This window comes from Equus quagga, chromosome 7, assembly GCF_021613505.1.
Source record: "Equus quagga isolate Etosha38 chromosome 7, UCLA_HA_Equagga_1.0, whole genome shotgun sequence".
Lineage (NCBI taxonomy): Eukaryota > Metazoa > Chordata > Mammalia > Perissodactyla > Equidae > Equus > Equus quagga.
Window position 1 is genome coordinate 49,893,480 of NC_060273.1, and position 16,684 is coordinate 49,910,163.

The following is a 16,684-nucleotide window of genomic DNA, read 5'->3' on the forward strand; positions in this document are numbered from 1 at the left end:
AAAAAAAATGTCACCTGACCTAAACATTGTGCTTACTAATGTAGTTGATTCACATTCTGGTGTAAATTCCTATCTCACCACAAACCAGTAACAAACTCTTTGCTCTCTGGCAGTCGGTTCACAGGCCACACTTTGAGCAGTATTGGTATAAGATAGAGTTCTATCTACCAGAACTAAACTTCTGAGGACGGGACTTCTTGTCCGGGGCACTAAAACATTTGTTGAATGCATGAAACACAAAGATGAGAAATAAATCTGTGAGGGCAAAGAAACAAGACTTATAATGGAACATACAGTTTCAAATACAACACATTAGAAAACAGAGGAAAGAGCTATCTTTGCGGTTTCTCCAGCCTTTGATTCAGAGGATAAATCCAAACCAAGAGGAATTTAACAAGTGCTGAAAATAATGCAAACTAATTACTACCTAATTTCAGGTGGTAGGACAGATTACAAATAGAAAGATTGTGATTTCTTCTACTTAATCTGTTATAAATGAAATATTTCTAAGACATGCAGTCCAAGAAGTGAATTTATTCAAACATTTGTTACACAGTATCTTGGAAAATAGGGCTTGTTGAGGTATTCATGATGTCCCAGGATTGAGAAAAAAAAAAAGGTCAGGAGATCTCAAGGGCATTCATGTTTGTATACTCAGTATAACATAGTACAAAGGATTTAGTAAATATTTATTGAATGATTGACTAACTGAATAAATGAATGGATGGAGGTGACAGCTTAGGAAGGATTAAATTGACTCAAGTAAATTGATTATAGTGTTCTGGTTAGGCTACCCAAAAAATTAAGAGAGAGAAGAAATTCAGAGGAAATTCTTAGATATATTATAGAGCATGCATCTAATTGGTCCCATAGGTCTAACTATCTGCTGTCAATTTATTGTTGTATAAAATTCCCCTATTCCAACCTTGGTAATGACACATTAGAGGGCCATTTGTAGAACTTTCCAGAATGCAGTCTAGGACTTACCCGTTTATCTATCTCTCCGTGCTGCAGCTGAACAAAGCGGGCACTGATAGCAGCTATGTAACTCTGTTGATTAGAGAATGCGACTCGCCCAGCTCCTTTTGGGTACTTCAGCTCAGGGTCGGTGTCAATCCCAGCATAGCACACACCTCCATACAGCCGATCCATTATCATTGCAAGCTCCACTAAAAAAGACAGGAGCAGAGGGGATATTTGAAATCGGGAAAATCCATCTGGCTCACCAAAAGTTTCATCAAAAGCTGTTCATCCGAACTCTGAGCTCACGTCATCATAATGATTATTAAAATCAAACTTGTTGGGGGCTGACCCCATGGCCAAGTGGTTAAGTTCGCATGCTCTGCTTCAGCGGCCCAGGGTTTTCCTGGTTCAGATCCTGGACGCGAACATGGCACACCTCGTTAGGCCATGCTGAGGCGGCACCCCACATGCCACAACTAGAAGGAGCCACAACTAAAATATACAACTATGTACTGGGGGGACTTGGAGAGAAAAGGCAAAAAAAAAAAAAAATCAAACTTGTTATTACAACCAGTTGTCCACTATGCTCATCTTTAATCTTTTAACTAAGAGCAGGAGCTTTGGGTGTTTTACATATGTTCTCTTTTAATCTTCACAGCCATATGAAGTAGGTACTAACTCCCCGAGGAAAATGAGGCATGGAGAGGATGACCAATCTGTCAAAGGTCACAAACAGATAAGTGATAGTGCTGGGCTGGGCACCCGGGTCTGTCTGCTCTGTACCATGTTGCCGCCATATATTTACCAGTTAGCAATGTATTGCTTCATATAAATAATCATTTGAACACTAGAGAACTGATTCGTAGACTCTTTGTTTAGGGGGTCCTTCCAGCTTATCTCCATCAAAACCTTGTTACCTTTCCCCACAGTCTAGCTAACTGTCAATTTTTCATATAAAAAGTTGAAATAATGAGTCTATCTTCTCTATGAAATGTTATAATTTTGAAACTGCATTCTTGTTTATGTTCTTTATCTCACTTATACTTAGACCTCAAATTACTTGAAATTAGGGATGTAATTTCTTCTGTAAGTACTCCTCTAAAAACATGCTGCACTGTTGAGAACCCTACTATATTTCAGAGCTCAGTAAATAGCTGTTGAGCAAATGAGGACATGGAAACAAACACTGAATATCTCAATACACAATCTATTCTTGAAGAGATTTCTTTTTGGATGATGATGAGAGTGATGCTCATTAACATGAGATACTACACTAAGCACTTCGCATTGATTATCTCATTTAATCCTCACAGCAACTCTATATAAAGTAGATATTTATTATTCCATTTGAAAGATGAGGAAATTGAGAATTAGAGAAATTAAGTAATTTTTACAAGGTCATTCAGCTATTAACTGGGAGCAGAATACATGAATTCAAACTCACACACTTTGATTCTAGAACTCTCATTCTAAGACAATAACTCGAATGCTTATGGAGAATTTATCCTGAAAAATCTTCATATTTCTTACACTAAAGGATAAAGAGGGCTTTTTTGGTTTGTTTAATCATACCAGCTCGTAATGGACGAGGAACACCACCAACAAATATAGTTTTTCGTGGGTCAAGAGGCTGTGAACCATCCATCACAAAGTCACTGTCACTGAGATTCCAAGGCCGAATCTGTACCTAGAAAGCAAGCAAACCAAAAGGTCTCATTCTCAATGCAGACAATTTATGGGGAAAAGAAGTTTAAAATTATTAAAGAGTATTTTACTTTTAAAAGCAATAATCCACACCATTACAAATCAATAAAACTCTGAAATTAGAAAAAAATTAAAAATAGCATATCCGAACTCTTCATTTTATTTTTAAGAGTAAACTAAACCAAGATGGAAAGTTCAATTTAATTGCCTATTATAAGCCAAATCACTAACATGTCCTTAATTATCTGTAAGCTAATTAGCTGTTTTTCAGCTCATTTGGGCCTCTATCCCACCCAATACCCCACTATCTACATAATTTAAATTTAGCATGGGAGCTGATGTTGATTAGTACACAGTGCTAACTAAACTAGGATTGTGTGCCCAATCCTAGGTCCAGGAAATGCAAACTACTCCTGACACTAACAAGTCTGTTGCATTATTTCACAATAAAAACATTACTGATATTTACAGTAAACTTATGGTAAAGCATTTAGTGTGTCTATTAGATCAGTCAGCCAAGAATCATGTACCTCATTTTAAGTGTTGGCATTTATTAATTGTTACAAATGCCCACACCAAACGCTATGTGTTGATAGTAGGGTATTCCCAACACGCACATCAACGAAGTCTTAAGGTCAGAGGTACCAAATTCAAATACCTATGGGGACTGGCAGGGAACATAAACAAGTCAAGTAGAAAGAGTCTAGGTGATAGGAACTCCATGACAACCCCAAGACACCACGGGGAGCTCCACAAATTACTGCTTGAAATGAGCCCATTCACAACTCTATTCTGCACTGTACCCCATCACTAGGTGCTGGCTGAGTGATATTAAACTGCTGATTTTCCAGATTCATCAAAACAGGCCAGTTGCTACCATCCCTAAAGATTAAATTCTATGATAAAGAAAAACATTTTCACAAACAAAACACAACACGAAATGTACAGGATAGAAGGGTAAATTGGTTCTATCCTAAAGGATAGAATTGGGTAAAATCTTCATCAAACAGAGGGGAGAAAGAGAAAGACATAAATTTGTGATTTGAGTTCTATTATTCAGAGGAAATTCAGCTACTTTATCTTTATCAAATGTATTATCAAGTGAAGACTTCTAATAGTAAAGATTTACCAATATTTTAATTAACCAAAAATTTGGTATCAAAATAATGTGCACAAGTATACAGAATGTCAATGTTAGGAGCCTGACAACAACAAAATTTTGGTTCGATTCTACTTACAAATGCGTCAATTAACAGACACATCAAGACATCTGTGGGTTTTTCAAACAAAGCAAAGGAGGCGGCAAAAACAAGAAGCCATTTTCATGCGGGACTACACTTACTGGCTTATCTTTGATAGTGGGACTTGACACACACAGGTAGAGTTTTCCATCTTCTTCAATACACGCATCAATGAGAGCCTGAACAGAGCTTTCATCTTGAAATAGCAGGAATGCATAGCCTGATAAAAAGGGGAAAAAAGCATATGTTTTCCTAATTTTTCTTTGTCATTCTTCAAGAGAAAGGAAGCATAAACTAAAACTAAGGAAAGGAAAAGGAAGTAAAAAATGAAAACTTTATATTCCTACCCAAAGTCTGATCATATCAACATTAAGTTCATTTTGCTATCTTGAAACATTTTTTAGAGTATCTGAATTGAAAGCATATATTAGGCAGAAATTTTAAAGATGCATTTGGGAAAATAAAAGTTTAACAATAGAAAATTTTATAATGAAGGTAAACATTTATGAAAAGGCTAAATATTAAACAATATAAGGATAAATTATACATGTATATTGAATCTTGAATCTTGAGAATTACCTTTAGGAGGAAAATAGGATTTGCTCTCTGCTTTATGAGGCCAATCCACAATCAAAGGGCCAAAGCGACGAAAACTAGCTGTGATCTCATCTAATGAATAACAGCAAAAAAGTAGATTAATATTTTTATGATTATTTTTTAGAAGTAGTTTTTTTTTAAAAAAAAAGTTTACATCTACTATTTACAAGAACAGTGCAAAGAACTCCTGTATCCCCATCATCCAGAGTTCCCAACTGATAAGATTGTGCACATTTGCTTCCCCCTCCTCCTTCTCTCTTCCCCTTCCTCCTCCTATCGGTATGTGTGCATGAGTCTATCTATCTATCTACCATCGTTTTCTGACACGACACTCTGTGACCCCAAAACACAACTAACTGTTGTTGCCTGTTCAAGGCAAGGTCACTTCCTTATGTGCCACTATATAAACTTCCCAATCAGGAAATCAACATTGATACACTACTACCGCCCAATTCACAGACTCCATCCAAATTTCAAACTATCCCAACAGCGTCTCTTTTTCTCTTTCTGATCCAGAATCCTATTCAGAACACATGTGACATTTAGTTGTCATGTCCCTAGGGCAGCAGCCTTCTTCAGTTTGGCACAGCTCCTCATTCTTTCCTGTCTTTTACGTCTTTGACAGGCCATTCATTCTGTAGGATGACTCTCAGCCTTGGTCCGTACTCTGTTTCCGCATGACCAGACTCATGCTATGCACTCTAAAGAGGAATATTGCCATAATATGCCATGTCATCCTGTCCTACTACTAGCATCTTAATTTAGATCACCTCATCAAGTTGGTATCTGCCTGGTTTCTCTACCAAAAAGAAACCATTTTTCCCTTTGTATTTGATTAGTATTTTGTAGTGGGATATTGTGTTATCCATCAATATCCTGTTCCCTCCTTAGCCTTGGCATCCATTGAAGACTCCTGCCTATATCAACTGCTACAATGATAGTTGTGAAATGGTGATTATCTACTTCCGTCATTTCTTCCACATCTATTAGTTAGTACTATACAATAAGGAAGAGTCTTCCCTTCTCTCCCATTCATTTAGTCATGTATTTATTCATTACATCAGTATAGACCTTTTATTCAATGAGTTGTAATCTGATTCTCTCCTTATTTATTTTGATAAATTTATCCACCAAATTGTCCCTAATTCGGCCAGTGGGAGTTCCCATGTCCTTCTGACCTATCCTCATCATTCTTTAAGCACTTCAATACTTTCTGACCCAAGAAGATACTCCAGGCTTTCATCTTGTTCTTTCTCTGCCCTAGCCATAGAATCAGCCATTTTTTTTTTTTTTCAAGAAGTCCTATTTCCTTTCAGTGACATAAGATATTTAGAACTAAGACTTGGGTAATCCATATGCTCATTGCTAGTGGATATTTATTATTTCCAAGTGTTCTCAGTGGACAAAGCTAGGAAATACATGAATATACACATAACTATTTCGCTGTGTGTATGTTTATAAAAGTGAGTTCATATTGATACTTCCAATTCTACTCTAACATTTCATGTTTTTTCTAGCCCTCCCCCTTGTCATGTTTGTAAATTCTCCTCTCACTGTGAGAAAGTTAGCTCCCATTAGCCTCAAAATACAGATCTTCTTTAACTAACGATGGGGTTATGTCCCAATAAATGCATCGTAAGTTGAAACTACTGTAAGTTGAAAATGTATTTAGTACACCTAACCTAACAAACATCATAGCTTAGCCTAGCCTACTTTAAGTGTGCTCAAAACACTTAGATTAGCCTGCAGTTGGGAAAAATCATCTAATACAAAGCCTATTTTATAATAAAGTACTGAATATCTCATGTAATTTATTGACTACTGTACTGAGAGTGACAAACAGAATGGGTGTGTGGGTATCGAAAGGGTGTAAGTGTATTGGTGGTTTACCCTTGTGATCGCGGGGCTGACTGGGCGCTGTGCTCGCTGCTGCTGCCCAGCATCACCAGAGGGGATCAGATCACATATTGCTAGCCCAGGAAAAGATCAAAATCCAAAATTCAAAGTACAGTTTCTACTGAATGCGTATTACTTTCGCACCATCGTAAAGACGAAAAATTGTAAGTTGAACCATCATAAGTCAGGGACTGTCTGTGTTTATTTACTTGTTCAATGTCAGCAATCTTCAGCTACCCTGGGGGACTCCTGTACCTTCCGCCTCTGCAGCCCAGCCCTTGTTGCCCTAATTTACTGAACATCACACACACTGCTGCTGAAGCCTCGGAGCAGGCCCCTTCCACAGACATACCTACACACACACCCTCCATTGACACCCTATTCCCCCTCGCCAATCCACTTCCTTGGACGCCAATATCTCTGAGTCTCGTGAGGATGGGAAAGGAAGGACACACAGGATAGGATAGGCAGGGAAGATCTGATCGTATTTTACCAATAATTTAAATGATACTGTGTTATACATTTGGACAACTAATGAGTAAACTATAGGAAAATCAATTTCCAAGGAATCCCTGGAAAGAGTAAGTAAGTAACGTGTAAGTAAGATCTGGGAGCAGTGCAGAATAGAGGAACAGAAAGTGAGATGGGGAAGATGCTTAAATTCCAGTGTGGGAGAACTGTTTTTGTCTCCTCCAGATTGTGAAACAGTGTGTCCTGCTATGATCTGCTTTCTGTAGTGCCATTTAGTTCATGTGAGATTTTTAAATAGTGGAATGATGTCAGTGTAACCTGGAAGTTGTATGGTTCACAAATGGTGAGCTACCATAGTGGGAACAAAATTATAACCCTTATCAGGAAAGGAAAAACCCCCAGCTTGTCTGATGTGCAGGCAAGAGCCCTCTCAGCTCTCTTATAAGAAAACCAAAAATGAGCACAGTGACCAGGGCTCTTTCGCCAAAGACATGTCCTCCCAACCTTGGAGGGCTCTTATCTCCTGAGAGGTTACATTTCCTCAGGTGCTCAGGGGTCCACTTCCACCCGCCTTGCCTCCAAGCTCACAGACCAGCATTTCCACTCTGTTGGTTTTGTGCATTTTCAGCATTCCTTGTGGCAGCTTCTAACCATGCTGAGCTACTTGCCTGAACTGTCCAAGTTATTTCCAAGGTACTAACTCTCTTTTTGTTAGTGCTTCTGGTACAAAGTTCATTAGGTTCTAAAAGATCTGCCTCTAACTCTATTTTTCCCATAAACTCTGTAATTTTTAGCGCACAATTCTACAGAACACAATGTTCTACAGGAATACATATTTTACATTACAGTAGAAAGGACTGCCTACCTAAATTGCTACTGACTTATCAACATAGTTGGTCTTAAGGATAAGGCAAGATGACTAACGCAATTCCCGTTAATTTTGCTCCATCTAACCACTTCTGCTTTGCCGAGCTGGTCAAATTTACCCAGCCTCTAAGAATTTTAGGAATTGTACATTTAAGAGTGATCAGTAATTTTCCAAAAAGATACAGACTATCTAGGCCAGAGAAGGAGTTTATCTCATGCAAGGTCAGATAAAATTCAGTCTTCTCCTTTCGTATGTAAGCATGTAATTTACTCATCAAAGACCAGTTGAGGCTCAGGAATGCTGAAGATTTGACTTTAAAGCATCAAAAACCCTAGAATACAAAATACTAAGGAAAATGAGGATTCCAGCTAAAGAAAAGAGAAGACCACACCCAGGAGCTTACTAGAGTGGACAACATTGTGATCAGATGGTCAGCCCAGGACTAACAGTTTGAACACAAGCTATGCCCTCTGCGGACAGGATGGACATTGATTCAGTCTAGCCTGAAACTGCAGCACAGCTTTCTTCAAGACATTTTACCATAGACAAAAACATCCTGTGTTGACTTCAATCTTTGGCTTTTTGAAACCATTTTTGTCTCAACATTCCAAAAGACTGATAATCTTAAGGAAATGTAGTGGCTCGATAAGGTTAATTTCAGTCTAAATAGGAAGTTATTAAACTTTATTATTAGACTTTATAGATTTTTAGAGAAAACTCTTCTATTCTCCATAACATTAATTAGTTTATTTCCAGTTCCACTCAGGAAACTAACGAAAAAGAGATTACGGAAAACAGCAACCCAGGAGTATATGGTTGCTATATGGTCTGATATGTTGATTTTTATTAGAGTGACTTAGACCCACAGATGAATAAACTATTACTGGACAACTAGCCCTCCAAAGCTTCGCACGGCTGGCTCCTTGTTCAGGTCTCAGCTCAAACACCACTTCCTCAGCGGATGTCCTCAACCATCTACTCTAAGAAGACTCCCTGCGTCGTCTATCACATCACTCCGTTTGCAGCACTGCTTCTCTAATATTTTCTTGCCTGTTTACACCACGTTTTTTAATCCGCCTTCCCCCACTAGAACGTAAACTCTATGAGAGCAGGGACTTCCTATCTTGCTTACTATTGTAAACGAGCCTAAGAAGAGGGCGTGGAATTTAGAAAGCATGTAAATTTTGCGAAGTGAAAAAATACTCACAAAGTGATAGAACTCTTAAGATCCCCTAAAATTGTAGGCAATACTTTTCAAAAGTTCATGCTTAATATAAGATTTTAAGCTTTTAAACAATTACACTTACAGAGCACTGAAAAAAGGCAGGAAAGAAATAGGAAAATACATAAGTGAATTTGGCCAAGGCAGCAAACAAGACAAAAACGTAGTTAGCATCTATCTTTGCCCACAATAGAACCCTTGAGAAGTTTTCCCAGTGACATTTTCTCTTTTTCACTTAGTCCAATCACTTGCTTCAGTGGGTTCCCCAAGTCCTGCTCCTCTTCCTTCTGTGAACTAATCTTACATGCTATGATAGGAAGATATGACAAGAGAACAATGCAACCAAAACTGAACACCTGGAGGGGCCAGCCCGGTGGCACAGCAGATAAGTTCGCGTGCTCCACTTTGGTGGCCCAGGGTTCATGGTTCCAATCCCAGGCGCAGACCTATGCATCGCTTATCAAGCCATGCTTTGGCAGCCATCCCACAGAGAAAAATAGAGGAAGATGGGCACAGGGTCAATCTTCCTCAGCAAAAAGAGGATTGGTAGCAGATGTTAGCTCAGGGCTAATCTTGCTCAAAAAAAAAAATCCAAAAAACAAAAAACTGAACACCAGGAGCAGATAAGATTGTTGTTATAATAAAAGCAACCACTATCTATGAGCTGTCTATCTACTATGTGCCACAGTCTGGGCACGGTGCTATAAACAGTGCTTTCTAAATATACCTTCATCGATGTCAGGAGGTAATCCACCCACAAACACCTTGCGAGAATATCGTTCCACTCTTTCTCCATTCTGGTGAGTGAAGCAGTGAGGTGAACCCAGGCCACTATGAAGAGGTTGATCCCCACGGCCATCATCCAAGAATCCATCTTCCATTGGAAACAGTGAAGACTGACCTGGAACAGAAAGCAGGAAAAAAGCTAACAGAAAATGTTCCTTGCCACTAGTTATCTCACACAAAAACAAGGAAAATAGCAGATGCAATAAAATTGCTGCTTTCACTTTTCTCACTGAATAGGATCACTTAGATATGCTCTTGAATTTCCATCACCTTAAAGGTCTAATTGACTCAGGAGAAAGCACATGGTTAAACAGAGGGCTGCTCAACTATCCCACTGGGATCCAGAAACTTCAGTGAGGTACAATGGAAGTACAGTAGGAGAGAACACTCTTTTGAAAGCAGTTGGCAGCACACTGCCTTGGCAGGGCCCTTGGGCCATTGGCAACCTAGACACGTACACTAAGTATTAAATGGACTATCAGATGTTAGATCACTTAAATTCCCTTAAAACATCGAATAATATAGCCTGCACAATTAGCCTCTAAGAAGGTCCTCAAAACGAACAAGTCAATTTTTAAATTGAGCACTCAGCTTAGTTTACCTTAACTAATGGGATATAATCAAAATCCATTTAATGCTGTTATCCAAATTCACTGTCTAGTTTCATAGAATTTAAGATTTGGGGGCATGTTGAAAATCTATGTTCTTTTAGTTGAGTACTTATCAGCTGCTACAGGTGCTATTTAATTCTAAAAACAAGTCATTAAGTTTGTGGTTTGCAAATCATATCATATAGAATATATAAGCAGAAAAGACCAGAGATGCCAATGTAGTTAATATTCTTCCCATATTTAACTGAGAGCAAAATACGAACTTTTAAATCATAAGCAAAACACAGAGACACAAATAACTGCAGAATCTCTCAAGCACCGTCTTGTCACTTTTCAGACTGCCAATTTACTTCTAGGTACTACATAGGGAATTTGTTAATGGATCCCACAGACATGCATCTTCAGTGTTCTTCCTTTATTGAAACATTCCACTGTCCTTTTGTTGCCACACTTGTCTTTCTTTCAACTTTCATTACTAAACACAAATGATAACAGTATATTTGTTACCAATTTATCCTATAAAACCACAGCTTAAAAGAGTTATATAATGAAGATAAAAACAACTGTAAAATTGGAGGTTATTTCCTGAATCATCTTCAAAAATCACTTACAGTATAAAGCTGCGCTATTTGACTGTCTAACTTACTTTCTTGTAAAAAGGCAAAAGTACTACAGGAGGCAAAAACAAGGTTTATTCAGGCACCTCTAGGAAATGATTCTTAGAAATTCTCTAAAATTTCTAGAGCTTTTTCCCCCAATGTTTGAAATTTACAGGATTAGTCATTCATTTGCCTAATCTCATTTTAAACCAAATATATTTTGCTGACAATTTTTAAAAGGAGACATAAGGTATTCAAGTATAACTGAACCTCCAATATGTTGTAATCAGGTATTTTGAGACCAGTCAGATTCATATTTTCCTTTCTACAAATTCTTAATTTTTTTCTCCTAAGAAATTTACTTTTCAGAAAGGAAAAAAGGAAACAAATCCTCAGGTATAAATGAGTTTATAATATAATATAGGGAGATTATCCCACCGTTCTGACTCCTTCAAATTAGAATGTCTATAACGTTAACTATCACACATAAAGTATGTAGGGATCATGCCCCCCACCCCTTTCCCCAAAAGGGTTAGAAACTGAGCCAGCTTGGGTCCTCTCCAAATAAAACTGATAACATTCAAAAGTTAGAAACAATAATGTTACCTCTCCTGCGCCCATATGTCCTTGCTGCATGTCAAATGAGAAAAAAAAAAAACAACCTTTCAAACATTGTCAAAATAATCAACTGTGATTTCATCTACCAGCTTCCGAAATTGAAGAAATTTGGCTATATATAATTTTGCCTCAAAAATAAATAATTTGGATGGTGAGAGGTCAATTTAATGCATTCTTTCTTTCCTTCTTTTTGTTAACTTCTTCAGGGATACTGTAGACTGTACTGAATCTTAGTTGTTTTAAGGGAAGTTTTTTGCTGTAATATAACCCTAGGTCCAAACTAGTATGAAACTAAGGGAGTATGTTATATAACATGATCTAAAACAACTACCACCACATTAGTCTTATTTTCTCTCACCATTCTCTGCTAACTAGTGATTCAATAACTACTGCAAAATTTAATTCATGGCTTTTTCACCACTACAGGATAAACAGTAATTTTATACTATCTCTCAATTAATCCCTAATAAAGAATATCATAACAAATCTTTAGGCAATTTATAAAACTTGCGTTTAGCCAAAGGTATCTTGTCCCTAATCAAATCTTCCATTATGTCCCAAATGTTGAAAAGTAGAAGGTTTGGCATTTTATCACCAAGTAGGCTGCAGCTAAGAAGAAGAGGAAAGTATATAATAAACTTATATAATTATATATATTTCCCTGAATACTCAGAAAATGGCAGTATAAATTTAAATCAGGAGACATTTGAGAAAACAATCTTCCCTGAAACAAACTGGCACTTATAAGCCCAGATTGTCCAAATACCTGAATTCTATTCAACAAACATTTCTTGAATGCCTGATCTTGTTAGGCACCATGGATAAATAGCACATGGCCCTGACTACATGGCCGTATAAGCAAATAATGATAACGCAGCATGCCTATTGCTAGAATAGTTATGTGTTAGCTGCAACAGAAACAGAGGAGGAGGAGCAACGGGTTCTGATTCAAGAGGCAGGGGAGGAAGAGGTGGCATGAGAGATGGACCTTAAAGAAAGAACAGAGAAGAGGCACTACAGGCCTGGGAACAGCGCAAATGGGTGCTGTAATGTTCACGGAAACGTGCCCAGAACAGAAGCATACAGAACAAGTGGGATCGTGGCTGGAGATTCGGTTTAAAGAGAAAGCTGGGATTGGTTTTCAAATTAGAAGGTATAGCATCTTTAAGAAATCATTACAAAATCTGGTCAGGGTTTTAATTCTTAGCCCCCTAGATTAATGCTAAATAAGCACAACTCAGTTATTACTGAGTTATAAATATAATTTAGAAGTACTGTGTGCGTATTTCCCAAAATGAAATTACATCTGATACCAAACTACATTTCTACCATTACTAGATAACATTGGATCTCACCAAAGTACTTGGGCAAATGGATTAAAAACAACATAAAATCTCCTTCAGCTGTCAGGTTTCCACTTTACTAGGTCTTAAGTGTGGGGAAGGGAAAGGTATTTTCTGTCAGCCTGACAAAAGTTAGGAAGACAAAGATACCACAAAAGCAGATGCTTAAGAACATTCTATTCATAGAACTGCTTCAAAAACAAGGGAGTCCAGGGACACGAATGCTTTGACAATCTTGCTTCTATCAATCTTAAAAAGTTGATGCTGCTTGAACCTCCGAGAAAACAGATATCTGAAAAGAGTAGGCTTTTAAAAGCTATAAAATTAACATAAAAACTCTCATAGCTTCCATTATTTCAAAAATAAATATAGTTTCAGGAAGAGTAAAGGCTATAGATCAAAAGTAAAAATCAAATACTCTCAAAGTCTTCAAATGTGTACTTTCAAACTTTGATTTTGTGCCACAAAATTAAGCTGGTGATAGAAAAGAATTCATGGTTAAAGTCTGAGATTAAATTCTGAAAACTATTTAGAAACATTATCCCACATTAAGGGAAAATAGGTTATAGGTGTAGAATGCTTATAACTATAAAAACTGCCCAATCAAACAGGGAAATTAATATCAATTAGTACCCAAAAAATAAAAACAATGACATTCTGGAGCACAGAAAATGGAAATGTTTAAATTTTTGATTTCCACTTACTATAATACTGTTAATACTATACATTATTGTGAATGTAGATTTTGACATATGACATATATACAGGAAAGCACACAAATCCTAAGTGTATAGTTCAATGAATTTCCATAACATTAACACACCTATGTAACCAGAACCCATATCAACAGAATGGTAAATGGTGCCACTTCATCCCATGTATGAAAGACATACTAAGCACCCTTTCTCATCTATTTCAAATTATACTTGGTGCAAACATATTATCATGAAATACTTGTAACACAGATCCTCACCATTTTCCTGAGGAAAATGTCAGACAGATTTCCAACTCATGATTATTAAGTGTTGCATATTACTTGATGTTTCTCAAACATCCCAGGAAGTGGCAAGTAAAAACAAAATCACTTCAAATATGTTTAAAGAAATTTACGTTTTGGAAAACTTCTAGCTAAGTCAGATGAAATAAGCTCTGCTTAGAACATTTCTTTAATTACCAAAGAGTACATTTCTAAAAGATTTAAAAAATGCATGCTATTATTGAATAAAAATCTTCTAGTGTCCATCAGAGTTAAAATGAATACTATTTACATAAAGTTTACCTACTTTTATTTTTATTTCTTAGTTTTGATTTATAAAAGTCCTCACTAATTAAATGTTCAGTACTGACATGATTCAACAATGCTCTAAAAGGGCAGGAAACATTATGGCTGTAAGTTTTTATAACTTCTGGATGCATGTTGTTGTTAGATCTATTGATAAATACTTTATTTCCAAAATGTCTTTACAGAATTGCTTAAAAATGCCCTATATTCATCATTAAATTCCCCCCCTAGTAAATAGTCCATTAGTCTGGGATGCCAGACTTGCAAAGAAGGTACAGAAAGACTCATGTTTTTTTCAATATACATTATATATATATATATTTCATTATAAAAATGAAAATATTATTTATCTCTTAAACGGTATCTTTTTCTCATTTGTTCTAACATTCATTATAGTTAAAAAAGAAACAAAGTAGTCACAACAGTGATACTCATAAGAAGAAATACGTAGTATGCAGTTGTTTTAAAACTACAGCACACGTTGTGGCTGACACTAAAGCTCTCGAAGATGTAGTTTGCATAAGGTGTCTAAGTATGTATTATATGATTCTTATTGGGTAATTTAAAAATAAAGAAAATATAAGTAGATATGTGGGAAGATGCATATATCTTTTTTCTAGAAACAACCACAAGAAACTTTGGGGAGAGGAACTGGGATGGGGAAAGAAAGGATTCCACTTCTTGTTTTACCCCTTTCTGTACTATTAAATTTATTATTATTGTGTACACTGTATTACTATATTCGTTAATGGTTCCTTTTTGGTTTTCTTCTTGGTACTTATATTAAAAACAAACAAATGATATATTTAAAAAAGCATCCTTTCCTAAATGAAGGCATCTAATAGATTCCGTAAAGAATAGGACTTAGGCCATGAGGGATAAAATATTACTAGGCTTTAGTATATAATGAAAGATTGATCCTATTCGGGCTCCTCTGGCCTACCACTGGCTCTCCATCTACCTCCCATTGCCTCCATGATGAGAAGACAAATAGCAGTGCTATTTGGAAAAACAAGGGAAGAGAGCTCACATTAAAAGATGTTATCAAATAACTGATTTTTCCAGTGGGAATAAAGAAAAAGTGTATGTGGGGAATTAGTCAAATTAGTAAATCAGTTAAAAAGATATACATCAAGACCTGGAAGCTAAAAGGAGTTAATCTGTTAAAAGAATAAAGATGGTTGAACCAAAAAGCAGACAATCATCACAAAGACCAAGGCAGACAATTCAACAAAGATGCAAGGAGTCATTTTAAATGATTTTGTAAATCAACCCCTAACTTAATGGACTCATTGTCACAAAATTATTTTAGATATATGCTTAATAGTTAGAATTTCCTATGTCACATTGGATTGTATTTATATTATCTTGTTGGTTCAACAATATGAAAAGAATGTTGATAAGATAAAATCAAGATATGAGACTGTGACTTGTAAAGAGCTATCTTAGAGAAGGGCAGAAAATGTATCGCTAGTTTCTGTATATCCTTAACCCTCAGATTCTTATTTATAAAAACAGAGAGCTGACAAGAGAATAATGAAAGATACCAGATGTATATACGATGGTCAGATAGTCAGATGCTCAGTAAACAATAATTTTCTCCTTTCCTAAAAAGTAAACTGATATGGTTAGGTTGGTCTTCAACAATCACTCTCGGCTTTTCATTACTATTCTAAGGCTAACAATTGTAGAGCACTTTAGAGTTTATAATATGTTTTCATATTATCTTTTTCATGAAGGGATCTTTCTTTCAACATGCTCTTTAGTATAGCAACTAGAACCATATTATATACATTTTCAATAAGTGACTACAATCTACATTTCTTCTGGGTAAATTATACCCTCCCTTTTCATAGGTTTCTGCACCTCTCCCTCCTTAAGCAAATAATCTTCCTCCTTTCATTTCAAAGAACTATAATTAAGAGATGCTGTTCTATGCTAACCTTTAAAAGATATCTGACTGATCTCCTCCTGTGGGACAAGCAAATATTTTAGTTGATGCTGCAAAGTGAAAGACATCCACAGAGGAAAGGAAATATACACATGAATCTGTTGAAATATAATATATTTTGTTGTTCTTCTATAACTTTCCCTGCCACAAGGTTCATTTTTGAAGCAGCTAATGCCAAGGGCCAAAGCAGTGGAATGGGGAAGTTGGGGAAAAAGTACCATGCACAGCACTTTTATGCATAGGTGGGGGTGGATGCATGTTAGTTTTCTTGGGCAAAAGCTTTAAGCTGGGTAAAAGCAAAATTAATCTTTTAATCTGATATCTATCTCAGAGCTAAACCAAGACACACCAGATGAATCGGAGGTAAGTCTGGCCTACGCTGAGCGATCCTTTCTGACTGAGCTGAGAAACTGAGTTAAGTTTCAGGCTTGTTTTTCATAACCATAAAATGGATATTCTAACTATATTCCTATTATGTAAGATTATGTAGGAAAAGGTATCTATTAAGGGATGAATTATGCCACATCCGCAA

At 36.5% G+C, this 16,684-nt stretch overlaps 1 protein-coding gene across 3 annotated transcripts in view; it reads right to left on the bottom strand.

Annotated features, from left to right (window-relative positions):
• CPEB4 (cytoplasmic polyadenylation element binding protein 4) overlaps nt 1-16,684 on the bottom strand; it is a 62,508-nt gene that overhangs the window by 6,150 nt on the left and 39,674 nt on the right. For 2 of the 3 annotated variants that reach the window (XM_046666008.1, XM_046666007.1), the window contains 5 exons: nt 9,690-9,863; nt 4,488-4,577; nt 4,010-4,128; nt 2,536-2,650; nt 988-1,169 (listed from right to left, as the gene is read on the bottom strand). In XM_046666008.1, coding sequence (XP_046521964.1) covers nt 988-1,169; nt 2,536-2,650; nt 4,010-4,128; nt 4,488-4,577; nt 9,690-9,863 — 680 coding nt within the window. Of the gene's footprint in view, nt 1-987; nt 1,170-2,535; nt 2,651-4,009; nt 4,129-4,487; nt 4,578-9,689; nt 9,864-11,564; nt 11,589-16,684 lie in introns of all 3 variants that reach the window. The other variant, XM_046666006.1, reaches the window with a different exon arrangement.